At 38.8% G+C, this 19,372-nt stretch overlaps 1 protein-coding gene across 3 annotated transcripts in view; it reads right to left on the reverse strand.

Annotated features, from left to right (window-relative positions):
• The window catches only part of fbln1 (fibulin 1), an 85,405-nt gene that overhangs the window by 29,747 nt on the left and 36,286 nt on the right, over positions 1–19,372 (reverse strand). For 2 of the 3 annotated variants that reach the window (XM_067436323.1, XM_067436322.1), the window contains exons 5-14: positions 17,873–17,914; positions 17,634–17,720; positions 17,413–17,550; positions 16,965–17,102; positions 16,732–16,875; positions 16,157–16,282; positions 15,248–15,373; positions 8,872–8,991; positions 8,488–8,619; positions 7,156–7,279 (exon numbers count right to left, since the gene is read on the reverse strand). In XM_067436323.1, coding sequence (XP_067292424.1) covers positions 7,156–7,279; positions 8,488–8,619; positions 8,872–8,991; positions 15,248–15,373; positions 16,157–16,282; positions 16,732–16,875; positions 16,965–17,102; positions 17,413–17,550; positions 17,634–17,720; positions 17,873–17,914 — 1,177 coding nt within the window. Of the gene's footprint in view, positions 1–4,465; positions 5,740–7,155; positions 7,280–8,487; positions 8,620–8,871; positions 8,992–15,247; positions 15,374–16,156; positions 16,283–16,731; positions 16,876–16,964; positions 17,103–17,412; positions 17,551–17,633; positions 17,721–17,872; positions 17,915–19,372 lie in introns of those variants that run through there. The other variant, XM_067436324.1, reaches the window with a different exon arrangement.

Here is a 19,372-nt window from a genome sequence, read left to right on the forward strand (position 1 = left end):
ATTTAAGGGACGAGGGAGCAGTTAATCCTGAACGCTCTGACAAGACAACTTCGACTTTATTTGAAGCTGCGTTTGGGAAGTTTGTATTGTTAATTTATTTGTGACAGCAATGAGGTTAAATTTCATTGCATTATTTGTATTTATTCTGTACTGTCAGCATTGAATATATATTTAATAGTACATGTTCATTTCGACCTGTTTAGATTACTGTAGCCTACATATGAATCTAAACATTATTAAAGCAAATCTCAACATTTTTCATACTGTAAATTCAAATTTTGTGATGTATCAATGCATTTTTAACATTTAAAATAATTAAAACTTTGTAATATTTAGTCTAAAATAATAGAGAAACTATTTTAATTTAGAAAAACTATTATATAATTAATCATTTTAATACAAAGTAAAAGATACACAAATTATAATTTTGTCTAAATAAAAAACTAAAATTACTATTTTACTTAGAAAGAATATCATATAACATTAAATAGTTTTTTTTTTAAATATTACAAAATGAATAAAAATGTGGATATAATTGATTTTTTCGATAAAATAATATTTCTAGATAGATAGATAGATAGATAGATAGATAGATAGATAGATAGATAGATAGATAGATAGATAGATTTTTTTTTTTTACTCAGACGAATCTCATCGAGTGTTCCCATCCGCTTAGCGCTTTGAGTTGAGAAAGGCGCATTACAAATAAAATGTATTATTATTATTATTATCCATTGTTACTTCCATCTGGTAAGGTCAAACTGGCGTGGTCATATATATATAGATGCCTCATTAGTGCATGTGCGGATCAGCTGAATGAGGCATCTACATAATATTAATCTATGAACGCATCAGTTTGACCTTATCAGACGGAAGTAATGACGGATGGGAACACTAGAGCCCCTATTACACTGCAATTCCGGCAAATACACGGATAATGCGACCCGGCATTTGTTCCCGGGTCGCTAGATTTGGTCCATTCACACTGCCAGCGAAATACCGCAATATGTGCGCTTTCACACACAACCCGTAACGGTCCCGGGTCGAGTTGACACGTGACATCCTGATGTGATGTATAACGGCGAGCGATCTCAGCTTCAGCGCGGATAGTAAGGAGCGCCGTGGTCTCGACTTGTGTCCAGTTTGCTCACATTTCTGCGTGTTTAATTTTAGTTTCTTTTGTATACGAACACTCTCTGCGTTTAAAACACCGACGAGCTCTTCTGGCACTGCAGGGTTGTGTTATTGAAGAAACAAGCTCTAGGAGTCGCACGATAACTACGTACACGTTGCGGCATTAGTTTCGGCTTTTGTTCACACAGCGCTCGTCCCGGGTCGAATACCGCAATATTACTAGGTCCCCGACCCGGGTCGAATTCGGTAATCAATGCCGGGACGTGGTTGCTTTCACACAGAAGGCGACCCGGCAATGCTCCGGGAATATTGCGGGTCCGACGTGCAGTGTGAAAGGGGCTTAGATGAGATTCGCCTGATATGAGGCAAAAAAACGAAATATTAATACTGTAGTGTTTCTAGTAGAAACCGATCGGTTTGTGTCTTAAGACATCAATGTGTCGTCAGGAGCAGCAGGGTTTTTGTGCATGTTGTCTAAGCTTTTTTTTTTTTTTTTTTTTACTCTCATGGAGTTGTTACCCATTCACATGCATTATGACTGGCAGACTGCAACGGCTGAGTTAAAAATCTTCATTTGTGTTCTCCTGAGGAAACAAACACACCTACATGTTGGATGTCCTGGGGGTCAGCAGATAAACATCACTCTTTAATTTTTGGGTGAACTATCCCTTTAAAGTGAACAGCTCTAGTGAAGTGTGCATCATTTCTGCAGACGTGCCGAGGTCCGTTCTCCCTTTCGTCTCGGAGAGCTTTGATCGGATGCAGGAGCTGCAGTGAAACCCCAAAGCTCAGATCGGGTTACGGCCATTTTAATGCCGAGAGGGGAGAAGCCCCTTACAGAGCAGTCAAGCCACCGCCGGGCACGGAGCTGTAATTAGCAATTAGCGGGTGGGTCCACGTTTTGCTTAGGCCTGAGCCAAAGCCACAAAATGTTCTCCTGCTTATAATACCCAGCTTGTGCACGGCATGCAGAGCGAGAAAGACGGAGAAAGAGGGACAAACGGCACAAATAACATCAAAGCTGACATTGTGGCGAACGCCGCTGGGGGGAATCCATCACGCTGCACTCACGTGAGCACAAACGCCAAATCCTCATGTGTGACTTGAGGGGAAAAACATGGCTTTTGGACGGGCCGTGTTTCTGGTCAAGCAAAAGTTCTCTTTTTCTCTCTGGTAATTATTATTTATAGTCAGTGTCTTGATAGCGCACCAACACAAACACTGCGGCCCATCATTTCTCAGTGCACGGCGGCGATGTAGCTTCGCCACAAATTGTTCAGACCACTGTCCAAAGCCCAGAATCCCATAATTCACTGTCAGAAAGTGTGTGTGTGTGTGTATGTGTGTGTGTCTGTGTGTGTGTGTGTGTGTGTGTGTGTGTGTGACAAGAGAGAAGAGAAAACCCATTGAAACACCAGCTAGCGGTGTGAGGAACCTTTAAAGTGCTGCTACTTATTTTGTTTTTGGATTTTCTACAACCGGTTTACATTTACAGGTCAAAAAACACTTTCATTTTCTCATAATATATATTACATCATCTGCTCGTCTTCTCACTGTGTCTGAAACGGTTTGATAAAGGATTCGCCTAAACTCCTGCTTTCTGAGAGCCTGCTCTGATTGGTCAGATGGGCCAGTCTGTTGTGATTGGTCTACTCTGCTCTAGGGTGTTGTAGATGGTTGCTAGGGTGTTGCTAGAGGGTTCCTAGGATGTCCTAGGTATGAAATTGCTAGATGATTGCTATGGTGTTGTAAATGGTTGCTATCTTTGATGATAGTGGTCCTGCTATAACATTTATTTCATTTTCATAACTACTGTTTTGTTTACTTTCCAAATGTTTTGTTCATCCACAAATCACGCTTATTATTCAGCATTTTAGGATAATTTTGAACACAACATATGTGATTCATGGTTTAGTTGATTATTTAATAGATTGTTTTTTAAGTTTTCGTTTATTTTGTTTTATTTATTAACCAAAGGAAAATGAGAAATGTTGTCAACTAGTCGGATATTTCAAGTAATGCTAATTGTGTTTTTATTTTAGTTTTAGTTAACTTACCCTGGCTGGCTAGCAGCTAGAATCTTTCAGATCTGCGTCATCAGATCGGTCCGTCTGTTTCTGGGTGTATGTTGGTGGATTAGCGGCTAATGTATTCTTTAAATGTAGGCTAAAGGGTTCAAATGGTGGCTAATTATCCAGCTAACCGCTTCAATGATTAATGGTTGCTTCCTACATGACTAATTAAATGTTAATAAAAATCGCGTCAGGGAGGCTAGTGCACGTGACGTGTGTGGTAATTTTCCAACCGCTGTTCCCACTTTCCATTTCATCTCTGTAGTGTATCATTTAAAAAAAACTATTGAAGCCAAAAAATATATATACAAAAAATACACGAATGCTAAAGTAAGTACACTTTTATTAGAAAATAATAGACTAAAATAATAGAATAATCATATATGTATATAAAAAACCACGGTTTTGACACCAGTTGATTTGCTTTGTCTAACAGCGCCATCTTGTGGCCCAGTAGGCTACATACAGACGTCTGATTCAAGTCTCACATCTGATCACAGTTTGAGTATGTGGAAGTAGTTTCAGCTACAGTCATAGACTAGAGTATATAATGAACAGCAGTATTGATGCATGAAGAGCATCACCTCAGGTCATATATTCCTATTAGACACCTGAGGGACTTTCAGCAGTATCTATCGTTACACTAAAGTCCTGCATCTTCAGAATAATGTTGCCTTCGAGTCTTCATGGGTTGATCTTATTTCTGAGTGCTCGTGAACGCCACCGCAATGTCCTTAAGTGTCCTTTTAATCAATCACCGTAATGAACGAACCTACAGTACCTGTTACTGTGCGGCATGTTATCAGACATGTTTTTACTGTGATAATTTAACAATTATTTTTTAATTGTAAACTTCATTTCAGTATTGGTTTCTCCCATCATTTTTTTTAAATCTCTTTTTTACCTCTTTGTGCATTTTACTGCAAATAAATTTGTTTAAATGAATTGCATTTTTACCACTTATGTGCATATTTTCCAACAAAAATAATTTTTTATTTTATTTATTGTGATTTTTACCCCTTTATGTGCATATTTTCCTGCAAAAGATGTTTTTTAATTTATTGTGATTTTTACCCCTTTATGTGCATTTTACTGAAAATATATATTTTTCTTTATTGGTTTTTTTTTACCACTTAATGTGTATATTTTACTGAAAATCTTTTTTAAAATGTATTGCATTTGCATATTTTCCTGCAAATTATTTTTTTAATTTATTGCATTTTTACCACTACGTGCATATTTTCCTGCAAAAATATTTATTTATTTATTGTGATTTTTACCCCTTTGTGCATATTTGACTAAAAAGCTTTTTTTAAAATGTTTTGCATTTTTTTACCACTTTATGTGCAATATACTGCACAAGAGGCATGATAAACGAGCATAATTCAAATGACTCTGTACGCAATTGGATAGTCCTTCAACCAATCAGACCACAAGAGGCGTGATCAACAGGAAATGACCCACCACGTCTTTATCCGTTATTGTGTTAAACCTGCCAATAGCACGCCAGGGGCTTAAGCCAGTCTGTGATTGGTTCCTGCTAAAGTGTAACAGCAGCAGTATAAATTAATGTGCAGACTGCAAAATCAAATCGCCGGCAGATCAGCCTGAGTTTACCCAGTCTTAATCAGTATCAGAGTTATATTATTATTATTTATATACTATAATAGTTTTTATTAAAATCACTTGATCAGTCGTAATGCAAATAGGAACTTTTCAGAAGGACTTGAAGGCAACATTAGTCAAGACACCAGAGGCACATCGGAGCCTTAAAGGGTTAGTTCACCCAAAAATGAAATTAACTCCTCAGCCATAAGACCTCCGTTCATCTTCACACACAGTTTAAGATGTTTTATATTTAGTCTGAGAGCGTATGCAAGTGTATGCACACTATACTGTCCATGTCCAGAAAGGGAATAAAAACATCATCAAAGTAGTCCATATGAGACATCAGTGGGTTAATTAGAGTCTCTTGAATCAATTATCCGAATCATGAATCAATTCGCTGATTCATAACTGTTTAAATCTTTGATGAACGGAGGTCTTACGGGTGTGGAACGACATTAGGGTGAGTCATTAAAATGTAATTTTTGGGTGAACTAACCCTTTAAAACAATCTAATCAAGCATAGCGCTGATGATACACAGAAAGCGTGTGTTTTCACTCAGTGATGGCGTTGCTCAGCTCGTCCGGAGTTACAAACAAGCGTATCTTGAAGAGGTAAACGCTAAGGTGTCCGAATCGCCTCAGTTTCATCTCCAGAGAGATCTCAAAGTCCTGAGGAAGCGTGAGGGGTTTCTGGACCACCAGGATACCGCCGTGGTCCACGCGTTTGGCAGCGAAGTAGCCTCCCTGATTACCATCCACAATGGCCACCTCGATGTCGTCCCCGAGCGCGGAGTTGGACGGACCCATGCGGAAGATGTTGGTGGGTATGGGGATTTTGGTGGGGAATGTCAGGTGGTAGTAGGTAATTCTCACAGGCAAGGCCAGGCACTCGCTAGTCTGATTACAAGGCAAGCGCTCACAGCGGCTGCAAAGGGGAGATGGAGAGAGAGACACGGGGGAAAGAAAGAGAGAAGAAAGAGAGAGGGGTTAGAACGGTGCAGTGCACGACATGCAGAGGAGTGTGTGATTTTTAGGGGGTGGGGTTTTGTTTAAAGGGGGAGGAGCATTCACAATGACATCACAACCCTAACAGAGCGCAACAACCGGAATTAAAAAAAAAATCCCATTTATTTTCTTAAAGGGTTAGTTGCCCCAAAAATGTAAATTGTGTCATTAATTCCTCCTGTGGTTGGACACCCGTCAGACCTCCGTTCATCTTCAGACACAGATGAAGATATTTGTGTTGAAATCCGATGGCTCAGAAAGGCCTTCATTGACACCAATGTCATTTCCTCTCTCAAGACCCATAAAGGCACTAAAGACGTCGTTACAAAGCCCATCTCACTACAGCGGCTCTACAATCATTTATGAAGACACCAGAAGCTTATATAGTGATGGGCCGATTTCAAAATAAAGATTCAAACCGTTATGAATCAGTGAATCGATTCATGATTCGGATCGCCAAAGTCATGTGATTTCAGCAGTTTGACACGCGATCCGAATCATGAATCGATTCACTGATTCACAACGGTTTGAAGCTTTGTTTTGAAATCGGCTTATCTCTATATAAGTCATTATTTATGTGTTTTTTTGCACACACAAACTCTTCTGGTGTCTTCATAAATGATTGTAGAGCCGCTGTAGTGAGATGGGCTTTGTAACGACGTCTTTAGTGCCTTTATGGGTCTTGAGAGAGGAAATGACATTGGTGTCAATGAAGGCCTTTCTGAGCCATCGGATTTCAACACTAATATCTTCATCTGTGTCTGAAGATGAACGGAGGTCTGACGGGTGTCCAACCACAGGAGGAATTAATCACACAATTTACATTTTTGGGGGAACTAACCCTTTTAGTAAAGTCTAATATTGCAATGTATCTTGGATCAAGTTGGCGTGGTTCAGTTTTAATTGCTGAAAATGAATGGGAAAAAATACCTTCCGGAAACTGTTGCACTCTCATCGACGGGGGAATATTAATAATATTAACGGCAATGAGTATTAATGAAACTTTGTGCAATATTCATGCATTGCTTCTTTGATGCAACGTTCATGCACAGTGTGTTAGAAACCCCAGTTCTTTTATTAATACCTTCCTTCAACATTTGAGCTGCATGTGAACTTTGCGTCATTTTTTTGTAATTTTTTTTAAATAAGTAAATTATATTTATTTGTTTATTTCTATTTAATATAATTTGTATTATATTTTTAGTTGTTTATATTCAGTGGAAATATTTATATTTAATTATTTAAATAATATATATATATATATACACACACATATATATGGAAATGCATCAGATTTGGTTTGTAAACTGAGTTTTTGAATCGTTTGGTCACTCACGTGTCTCCTGAGCGTCTGTAGTTTGCTGGACAGTCGAAGTTCAGGCATTTATATCCGCCCTGGATGTTGAAGCAGCTTTGAGACACTGTGCAGGCGTGAGTCCCGGTCACACACTCATCGATGTCTGCTCGTGGGGGAACAACATCGGCATTAGTGTTTCATTATTATCATTATTGTATTTTTTTTAATGTATTGCAATTTATACCACTTTAAGTGCATATTTTACTGCAAAAGCATATTTTAATTCATTAATATTTTTACCACTTCATCTGCATATTTGACTGCAAATACATTTTTATTCATTATTTAATTTGGGGATCCTTGGCATCATACAGTTTGAAAACCCCTGAGTTACAGGACAACTCCGTTGAAAAATGAACCTAGCAGTAATTCACAAATGTTACCGAGTAGATCGTTCTCTGGGATGCGTTTTCATGAAAATCGAATGTAAAGAGTTTTATCTCTAAAAACAGATTAGCTTATAACGCGAGTGTATGGGGCACAGAGTAAGTGAAATTAAACCGCTAGTTAATACCACTAACAGCTCAAAATATCCTCACACTAACACGGCAGCATAATGAGGGTCCCTACATGCAGACCGAAGCATTGAGAACTTTGTAAGAGTACAAACAGTTTAATAAGAAGATACTTTATAAAGACAGTCCATTACGCGTTTACAGACAGCGGCCATCTTGGAAAACAGTCTCGACGAGTCGAGCCACGAACGCTGTGTTAAGTGAGCTGATCGATAGGAATTAAGTTTGTGAAATGTAATATCATGGACATTTTTATTTGTATTTATTTATTTTCTCTGCGGCGTTCAGTGCTTTCTTCCGCAAACAGCGGACCATATGAGATTCAGTCACAGTTCATCACTTAGCACAGCGTTCGTGGCTCGACTCGTCGTGACTGTTCTCCAAGATGGCCGCTGTCTGTAAACGCCTAATGTACTGTCTTTATAAAGTATCTTCTTATTAAACTGTTTGTACTCTTACAAAGTTCTCAATGCTGCCGTGTTAGTGTGAGGATATTTTGAGCTGTTAGTGGTATTAACTAGCGATTTGATTTAGCTTACTCTGTGCCCCATACACTCGCGTTATAAGCTAATCTGTTTTTAGAGATAAAACTCTTTACCTTCGATTTCATGAAAAAGCATCGCACAGAACGATCTACTCGCTAACCATCTGTTAGTTACCCCTAGGGTCATTTCTCACCGCAGTTGTCCTTTAATCAATTTACTAATATTAACAAAGAGACTCTATTATAAAGTGTTGCCATGACCAAGAAGGGCAACTGCATGTTATTTCTGTATTTTCCTAATGTGTTTCTGACCCTGGCAGCTGCGTCCGTTGGTGGCGAGTGTGTATCCGGTGGCGGGACAGGTGCAGTGGAAGCTGCCCGGGGTGTTGTGGCATCGGTAAGAGCAGATGTGTCCACCGGTGGGCAGAGCACACTCATCAATGTCTAAAGATGGAGACACATGACCATTATTTCCTCCAGCCTATAGATGAGTGGTTCCCAAATCTGTCCTGGAGACACCCCAGCCCTGCACATTTTGTCTCCCTTATCAGACACACCAATTTAGTTATTTCAGTCTCTCCTAATGAGCTGATGAGTTGAATCAGGTGTGATAAATGAGGGAGACACACAAAATGTGCAGGGTTAAAAACCACTGGTCTATATTTGATGGCGTTCGCCCTGGTCTCAGCCACTCACCTTCACAGGTGATCCCGTCCACATCACTCAGCTGGTAACCGCGGCGACAGTAACACTGATAGGATCCGTAAACATTGGCGCACTCCTGACTGCAGGGGTTGCTCTCGCATTCGTTGAGGTCTGCAGGATAAACGACAGGTCAGTGAATGAACCATATACTGTAAGAAAATATGGATGTAGTGTCCGTGACTTCTGATAAGCCGTTCTGAAGCGTAAAGTAGGGGCGAGCTGGGCGTCGCCATCTTGCGAGCGAGTCATTGCGAGTCACTCCCGGACAGTGGTGGAGGAAGTACTGAATATCAGTACTTAAGTAAAAGTACAAATAACCAGAGCCATATTTACATAAGTAAAAAAGTACTTGATTTTAAATTTACTTTTAGTATTAAAAGTAAATGTACTTGTATAACAGTTTATTCTCTTAATGTTTATATTCTAATAATTAAAAAGAAGAAAACAGTATGGGCTGTGGCGTTTTAATTAAGTTAGTTTTGGGTTAATGTCGGCTAATTGTGCGTATCATCTGCTGCCCAGTTTACATTCTGACTCACAATATCAGGATGATCTGCAGAGTTAAATATCAATGTTCAGAAGAAACATTTTCATCAGCTTTGATGTATTTAAATCTTCATTGTACTGTTCTCCTTGCATGTACAGATGCAATTTAACAGCCAGCCAAACTCCATCCATAAAGTACAGACGAGTCAGGATTCATCTTAGTCTTTGCCGTATAATAAGATGCCAAGTACATTATGAATAAGGAGTAAAACTGTAAATAAACAGCAAATAAACAATATTAGAACAATTATCCAATGACTAAAGAAGATTCATGTAGTTCTGAAACTCTTATCTGTAAATGTCCCAAATAAATTCAATGTAATCAATTTACATAAATGGCATCATCAGATGACCAAGAAAACACTAACAAATACAGATATTCACGCATACAGTCTTGTTCAAAATAATAGCAGTACAATGTGACTAACCAGAATAATCAAGGTTTTTAGTATATTTTTTATTGCTACGTGGCAAACAAGTTACCAGTAGGTTCAGTAGATTCTCAGAAAACAAACAAGACCCAGCATTCATGATATGCACGCTCTTAAGGCTGTGCAATTGGGCAATTAGTTGAAAGGGGTGTGTTCAAAAAAATAGCAGTGTCTACCTTTGACTGTACAAACTCAAAACTATTTTGTACAAACATTTTTTTTTTCTTCTGGGATTTAGCAATCCTGTGAATCACTAAACTAATATTTAGTTGTATGACCACAGTTTTTTAAAACTGCTTGACATCTGTGTGGCATGGAGTCAACCAACTTGTGGCACCTCTCAGCTGTTATTCCACTCCATGATTCTTTAACAACATTCCACAATTCATTCACATTTCTTGGTTTGGCTTCAGAAACAGCATTTTTGATATCACCCCACAAGTTCTCAATTGGATTAAGGTCTGGAGATTGGGCTGGCCACTCCATAACATTAATTTTGTTGGTTTGGAACCAAGACTTTGCCCGTTTACTAGTGTGTTTTGGGTCATTGTCTTGTTGAAACAACCATTTCAAGGGCATGTCCTCTTCAGCATAGGGCAACATGACCTCTTCAAGTATTTTAACATATGCAAACTGATCCATGATCCCTGGTATGCGATAAATAGGCCCAACACCATAGTAGGAGAAACATGCCCATATCATGATGCTTGCACCTCCATGCTTCACTGTCTTCACTGTGTACTGTGGCTTGAATTCAGAGTTTGGGGGTCGTCTCACAAACTGCCTGTGGCCCTTGGACCCAAAAAGAACAATTTTACTCTCATCAGTCCACAAAATGTTCCTCCATTTCTCTTTAGGCCAGTTGATGTGTTCTTTGGCAAATTGTAACCTCTTCTGCACATGCCTTTTTTTTAACAGAGGGACTTTGCGGGGGATTCTTGAAAATAGATTAGCTTCACACAGACGTCTTCTAACTGTCACAGTACTTACAGGTAACTCCAGACTGTCTTTGATCATCCTGGAGGTGATCATTGGCTGAGCCTTTGCCATTCTGGTTATTCTTCTATCCATTTTGATGGTTGTCTTCCGTTTTCTTCCACGTCTCTCTGGTTTTGCTCTCCATTTTAAGGCATTGGAGATCATTTTAGCTGAACAGCCTATAATTTTTTGCACCTCTTTATAGGTTTTCCCCTCTCTAATCAACTTTTTAATCAAAGTACGCTGTTCTTCTGAACAATGTCTTGAACGACCCATTTTCCTCAGCTTTCAAATGCATGTTCAACAAGTGTTGTCCTTCATCCTTAAATAGGGGCCACCTGATTCACACCTGTTTCTTCATAAAATTGATGACCTCAGTGATTGAATGCCACACTGCTGTTTTTTTGAACACACCCCTTTCAACTAATTGCCCAATTGCACAGCCTTAAGAGCGTGCATATCATGAATGCTGGGTCTCATTTGTTTTCTGAGAATCTACTGAACCTACTGGTAACTTGTTTGCCACGTAGCAATAAAAAATATACTAAAAACCTTGATTATTCTGGTTAGTCACATTGTACTGCTATTATTTTGAACAAGACTGTATAAGTAGTTATTTTACCAAAGTAGACTGAAATCAACACACTGAGTGCTATATCAGACAAAGGCTAAGCTAATAGCTAAAGGCTATCACAAAAAATGCATTAACTCAAAGCCTTAAACAAACGTATCGCAAATATGTATAATCAAGCATTATATAATGAAGAATTAACTTACAGATGATGCTTTTACAAACACGAAACAAAGGATGGCATCCAAAGATTGAGGAGATGCTGACTGGTGAAATGTGGTCACTTATTTTTCTAGAGAATTGCCCCTAGGTGGCGCCAAAACTATAACAACTATACAAAATAAAAGCGACAAGTAAACTTGGAGCAGAACATTCATATTTATGAGGATTAATCTTAAATAAAGGATATTCTTCAGCTTTCCTTTTATATTCTTAAATTTGATCAATAAATTAAATTAGAATAGCGCTAGCCCATATGGTTGTTGAATTAAATATTTTACACTGACAAATTACAACTGCATTAAATAATGTTATGAGATTGTTTTAACTATATTTTTAATACAATAAGAAACGTTGGAAAGAATGTTTAAACATGAAACTAAACTATCAGTAGGTGGCGGCAGGTCTTAATGAGTGAGTCATTGAGTCGGTTCGTTCAAACGGCTGATTCGTTCAGGAATGAGGCAGTCGTTTACGAACAGGTCATTGAATCTTTGGCTGCATTTACACTGCAGGTCTTGATGCACAATTCCGATTTGGTGACTATATCCGATTTGTTTGACGACCCGCTTACATCAACTTTTCAAAAGTATGTATCCGATATTTGCATTTGCACTGTACACTGGAAACAGCCCAGTTCTTAACCGGTGAAAGGAAGTAAAACAGCGCGATATGCGATGGACGCAGACAAAATGATTGCACAATGTTTTGCTGTCTGCACTGTTCCACACATCTTTAAAGGTCGGCAAAACATTTCTCTCTTAAGGCGGAGAAAAAGAGGAGAGCCCTTGACGGGGTTGCCAGGTTTTCACAACAAAACCCACCCAATTGCAACTCAAAACTGTGTTAAAGTAGCCCAATTCTGCATGAAAACCACAGACTTGGCAACACTGGCAGTTTGTGTCCACCTGAGTTGACCTCATTCGCCTCATACGACTCGCATTTACTGGGGAATATCCGATCTGACCGCTTACATGGCAGACGCTAATGCACGCATCCGAATCATATCGGGTTTATTCCCACATATGAGTGAGGCCTGAATCCGATCTGAGGATATCGGAATTCATGCGTTTTTTTTCTACTTACACGTTCACATGTCATATCCGATCTGTGCCACATGAGAGGGAAAAATCGGAATTGGGTCACTTGAACCATGCAGTGTAAATGGGGCCTTTGATTCAACCGATTCATTCAAACGCTGAATCATTCATTAACACACTATTGCTGTGAGATGTGTGGTTCTGATGTGGAAATATGATCTGATCTTGGAATTATTTTCGCTGCTGTAATAGAACAAAAGCAGTTTATATTGCATCTAAAATGTAAGTGACTAATTTTAATTAATTGTTTAAGGAACTGTCATGAAATCAGTGTCACATTTTCAGTGGTGATGGTATTCAGGAAAACTACACTCTTGGTCGTGTCATGTGACGTTTTTTAACTGTATTATATGTTATCAAATATAAAAACCTTCACATTTGGAATATTTACTGAGTTTCTCTGTACGAGCGGCGTTGGTTTGTTTCCATTTCTCCTCGAGAGGCTGCGCGATTGTCATCCGCGCAGCCGTCAGTTCATACATTAGCCTATTACCGGTATTATCCATTAATTATCCGAACAAACCTTAATCTCGAGCCCTGAAACTGATCAGAAAATGTAACGAAACGTTGTAGAAATGTAGTGGAGTAGAAAGTAAAATATTTGCTGCAAAATGTAACAAAGTAAAAGTAAAAAGTATGCACTATTGATTCTACTTAAATAAAGTACAGATGCGTGAAAAATGTACTTAAGTAAAGTAACAAAGTATTTGTACTTCGTTACATTCCACCACTGCTCCCGGATAACAGAAAATGGGCAAAGAGGCGGGATGTGGGCGGAGCTTAGGTGATGCAATGACTATAGACGGCGGATAAACGGATCAACCTGTCACTCAAAGTGGCCACGCCCTTAATTATGCAGAACTTTAAGGCTTTATATAACGTAAACGAATGAGTTATAAAAAGTTGCCTTTATGGGTCTTGTGAGTGGGAATGTACTGAATGCCAATGGAGGCCTTTCTGAAGCCTTTCTCAGCTTTCAACACTAATATCTTCATTTGTGTTCTGAAGATGAACGAAGGTCTTACGGGTGTCCAACGCCATGAGGGTGAGTAATTAATGAAATCATTTTCATTTTTGGGTGAATTAACCCTTTAAGTCCTTTTTTAAAAGACTCAAGAGCTTGAGGTGCCCTCAGATGGTCGGGTAGGGCACTCCAAATCACAGCGGCAGAACAGAAAGCCCCATCATCAGCCATAGTGCTGAGCTAGAGTTTAGATTCTCTACCCGAGCCCGAACCTGACCCGAACCGACCCGCGGGCCGGGTCGGGCTGAGATTTCCCTGCACTATCCTCGGGTCGGGTAGGGCCGGGCCGTGATCAAGCGTTTGTTTTTTTAATCATTAGCCTACTTTACTAGTCTAATTGGGTGGGCAGAAAGCTATGCTATAATCAGAAATTATATGTATATTTAGCAAAGTAAGAACTAATACAACAACTAAGAAACAAATGTGTAGGCTACAAAGTTGCACAAGTCAGGATTAGTGTAAATGCGTGTTAAACTCCCAGCTGGAGCAGTGATGGAGCGCAGCATTATAAACAGAAACGCTCTGTGTCAAGAGCTGCTCGCGTCAACACTGCACTTTGCTTAATTAAATATCTTCGAATCGTTTCATTTAAAAGTGGACATTTCAAGCTTTCTATACGCATATTTGTCATGTCTGTGAGGCGAGAAGCTGCTGAGTTTGGGTTTATTTATGAGACGCGCGCTCCAGTTCATGAGCAATGAAAGCGATCACTCCCACGACTTCACCTCACGATTATAGTCTGCTATTTGCTTTTTATTTATTAAATCCAGGCAATTGGCCTAAGAAACCTGTTTTTAAATTAAGATACAATTTAAACAAAACGAAATAAATGCTTTCTACAAAACAAAACTTAATATTAAACTAAATATAACCACCAAAATCATTTCTGACCCACTCGCATCTTTTCACTCATCATAATCAGATGAAATGTAAAAATAATATTATAATATTTAAACATAATTATGAAGGAAAAAACACATTGTTTAATGGCTACAACAAAGTAAGCTACAAATAAATGTCTGAGCTGGATTTGAGCAAACATCAGTGTACCGGTGAGCGGATCATGAGCGCGCGCCTGCGGATTATTGAGCGGAGTCAAGTCAACTTTATTTATAGCCTATAGCGCTTTTACAATGATGATTGTTTCAAAGCAGCTTCAAAGTGTTAAACATGAAAATATTGCAACAAAATGGTATTCGGCTGTACAGTCGCTGTGGAGAAAACTGAAAACTAAATGTAGTTTTATCATGAGCCTCACCAGTCCGTTTCGCTCATTACAGACTCGTTCTCGTCATGGTCGGGTTTAAATCGGGCTCGGGCTCATAATTACAGTAAATGTGTCGGGCCGGGCCTGGCTCAGACACAACGTGCACGGGCTCGGGTAGGGTCGGGCTTGATTTTTTGAGCCCGATCTAACCTCTATGCTGAGCTTAGTCTGAGGAAGATAAAGGAGGTTTGAGTTTGCTGAACGGAGTGATCGAGCTGTAGTTAGTTATACCTTCACAGTTCCTCTCGTCCGCGGCCAGTTTGAAGCCAGTGGTGCAGCTGCACCTGTAGGAGCCCAGGATGTTCTCACACTTGTGTGCGCAGAGTCGGCCGGGATAGTTCCTGCACTCATTGATGTCTGACGTTCAAGAGAAAGGAAAACGCCACACAGATCAACAGGAGGCAAGACACTCACTTAATTTTAATGATTTAAATGATAAGATTCTATACAAAAATGAATATATTTGTATTTTAAAAAAAATGTAATGCTTATAATTTTCTTATTATATTTGAATATTTTTTATTATATATTATATAGGTCTATATTATATATATATATATATATAATTATTAAAATTAAATAATATAATGTATAGTTCATATATATATATATATATATATATATAATCATTATATTTTAAATAATTATGAAAATATTTACATTTTATATATATATATTTATATATATATATATAAAACATTTTATATATACTGTATATATATATATATATATAAAATGTTATCAATTTAATAAAACATTCATTCAATTTAAATATCTTAAGTAATTATAAAAATAACACATAAAATTATTAAAATGTTATATGTTTATAGCAATTACAAGAATAACTAAATATTTTTTACTTAAAAGATTTACTGTATTTAAATATATATATATATATATATATATATATATATATATATATATATATATATATATATATATATATATATATATAAAATTTAATTTAACATTTTAATAAATAAATTCAATAATTATAATCAACACTTAAAATAATGATTATGTTTTAATTATTTCAATTAAATAATCTTATATGAATAAATTTATAATTTAATTAAAATGAAATAATTAATTATACAAATAGCAAAATTATATCTCATGATAAAAGCAGGCGGCACTGACCGTCACAGGATCTGGTGATGCTGTTGAAGAAGAAGCCGGCCTTGCACTCGCAGCGATACGAGCCCACCAGATTAACGCAGGCGTGGCCGTCACACGAGTTATCAGGCCCCGCACACTCGTCGATATCTGAGACAAGCAGAGATATGGTCATTTTTCCTTTTGAACTGGGGGTCAAATAAGAAGCTGGATTTTTTTCTCAAGTAAGACATGATATTAATATTTGATTTGACATGATATTTAATTCAGTCACTTTTAACATTAGCTATACTTTTAATACTTTGATGTATAAATAAACTGCATATAAAATTGTATTTTTTATTAAAGGGTTACTTCAGCGATTAGCATATGGCTTTGTATCAGTAGAAACCCTGGAGTATATTCAAATGATTGTGCTTTCCCCCTCATATCCCCCTGAGACGAGAGATTTATGCATTTTATTTCTGGAAAAATTCCTCCTATGATGCAAATTGATGATATTGACGATATAAAAGTAGTAAATGCTCATTGTAGCGTCAATTTATACATTTATTTTGTGTAATTTTCTGTAATGCAGTGCAGTGTGTGATGGGTTTTACCGACGCAGCGAGTCCCCTCGGCGTTCAGGTGGTATCCGCGGCCGCAGTTCACAGACTGTCTCTGGCAGGTGTAGGAGCCCACCGTGTTGAAGCACATGTGGCCTGGCTGACACGGCCCGTTCACACTCACACACTCGTTTATATCTGTCACACACACACACACACACACGTATGGTTATGGAGCGTGACAGGTTTTGATATTTCAGATCTTGCCGTAAGGTTTGCCGTCTCACCGATGCAGCTGCCGAGAGCGTCCTGAATGAATCCCTCGCCGCACTGCATTCTGGGTCGGCAGCGGAAAGACCCGGCTGTGTTCTGACACACAAACTCGGCTGCGCAGTTATGAGTGCCCGTCTCACACTCATCGATGTCTGAAACATCAATCCGGACATATGCACAGTATATCTTTATTTAAATATGCATGTATTATTATTATTGCGTATATATATGGGTGTGTGGGCATGTTTTTGTGACATATCAGGACACAAATGTGTATAATGCCATGGGTATGACACAGGTATTACAGGAGAGGGTGAAATATGAGGACATTACCCATGTCCCCACTTTACAAAAGGCTTATAAATCACACAGGAGGAGTTTTTTTGAGAAAGTAAAAATGCAGAATGTTTCCTGTGATGGGTAGGTTTAGGGGCTGTGTGTGTGTGTGTGTGTGTGTCTGACCTTCACACTTGTTGCTGTCGGTGAGCTCGTAGCCCGTCCCGCAGCTGACCTCTCTCTGACAGCGGTAAAAGCCCGGCGTGTTGATGCAGCGTTCGCCCGGACTGCACTGATGAGCGCCCAGCACACACTCGTTGATATCTGCCGACACACACACATCCCTCACACTCTTCTCACATGACAAAAATGCATTCAAATACATGTGCAAGTGGACACACACTGACCTTCACAGGTTTTTCTGTCCGCCTTCAGCTTGTATCCGTCCGTACAGGCACAAGTGCCATTAAAACAGCTCTGAGAGCAGCCGGCAGCTTCAGAGCAAACACACAAACCACATGAACTGAATCAGTTATATTGGTTATATACATTAGATAACATCAGCAAAGATGAATATAACTGGCTCTTTGTTAGTAAATGCTTTGTATTTTTGATGCATTTGTATGGGATGATATGCTCCGGCTACCTTTGCATTGGTCCTCTGTGTTTGGTGCATCAGGATGTGAATCTGTAATTTTGAAACACATGTAATTAATGCATTAAAGCTTTAAAGTGTTCGTTGCTGGATCTCCTCTAGAGGGCAGCAGACTCCATCATGACCTGCTCGAGACTGAGAGGATCTTCACATTGAACATTGACTGTTTGATTTATATTTACCCTGAGACAGTTGCTGGTCTCCATTGACTTCCATAGTATGGAAAATAAAGACTGTTTGGTTGCACACGTTCTTCAAAATATCCTCTTTTGTGTTCCACAGGACAAAGAAACTCATACAGACTTGAGAGTGAGTAGCAGTGATGTCAATGTATAACCAACCCGCACCCGGCAGACGTTTTCAACTAACCCGCCCACAACTCGGACCGCGAAAAAAAGAAAATATGGTAACACTTTATTTTAAGGTTCAGTTATTATCTATTAACTAGTTGCTTATTAGCATGCATATTACTAGGATATTGTCTGTTTATTAGTACTTATAAAGCACATATTAATGCCTTATTCTACATGAGCTTATTCTACATCCCTTAAAGGTGCACTATGTAGTATTTTTGCAGTAAAATATCCAAAAACCACTTGGCCGGTGTTATATATTGTTCAGTTGAGTACTTACAATATCCCAAATGTTTCCAACTATTTGTAAATTGTGAGAAAATTGCTATTTTAACTAAGGACCGGGACGTGTCAGCATAGCGTCTGAGGAAGTCGCCTGTCAATCGCGTCATATCTGCGCTACCCTCGGTTTCAGGTTTTATTTGGCAGGAGCGCTTTACTCTTAGCAGTGTGAACAAGTGAACGCACGGAGTAACGTAATATTATAATTTTAAACACACTTAAATGTATCTAATATGATAAACAGAGCTGCTTTACCTCATAATCATAACCGGAAGAGCGGATCTGTGCAGGCGCCCGGCGACTGTGTCCCGTCCCGTCATAATAAAAGTCCCGGTGCTCGCGAGTCGTGTGTTTGTATATCAATCGCTCCAGCGGCCGTGCTCAGCTCCACAACACTCGCTCCTGCTCTGCTTTACACTACAGTAACGTTAATAACCGCATCCATGAACATGATTTCTCCCCGAGTCCTACTTTCCACCGGCTGTGAGGTGAAGACCACATGTCCCAAGATGCTGCGCTCCCACTTTGCATCATCAAACTACGCCTTTGTTTTGAATATGCGCCCTCCAGTGGACGGAAAGTTGCATAGTGCACCTTTAATCCGACCCAATACCTAAACTTAAATGCTACAAAAACTACCTCACTAACTATTAATGAGCAGTAAATTAGGAGTTAATTGCAAAAATCCCGCCTCCTCTCAGAAAATACATAAAACTGACATTACTGAGCTATATGCGTTTAAAGGTGCACTATGCAACTTTCCGTCCACTGGAGGGCTCCTATTCAGAACAAATGCATAGTTTGATGATGCAAAGTGTGAGCGCAGTATCTTGGGACATGTGGTCTTCACCTCACA

This window comes from Pseudorasbora parva, chromosome 25, assembly GCF_024679245.1.
Source record: "Pseudorasbora parva isolate DD20220531a chromosome 25, ASM2467924v1, whole genome shotgun sequence".
NCBI lineage: Eukaryota > Metazoa > Chordata > Actinopteri > Cypriniformes > Gobionidae > Pseudorasbora > Pseudorasbora parva.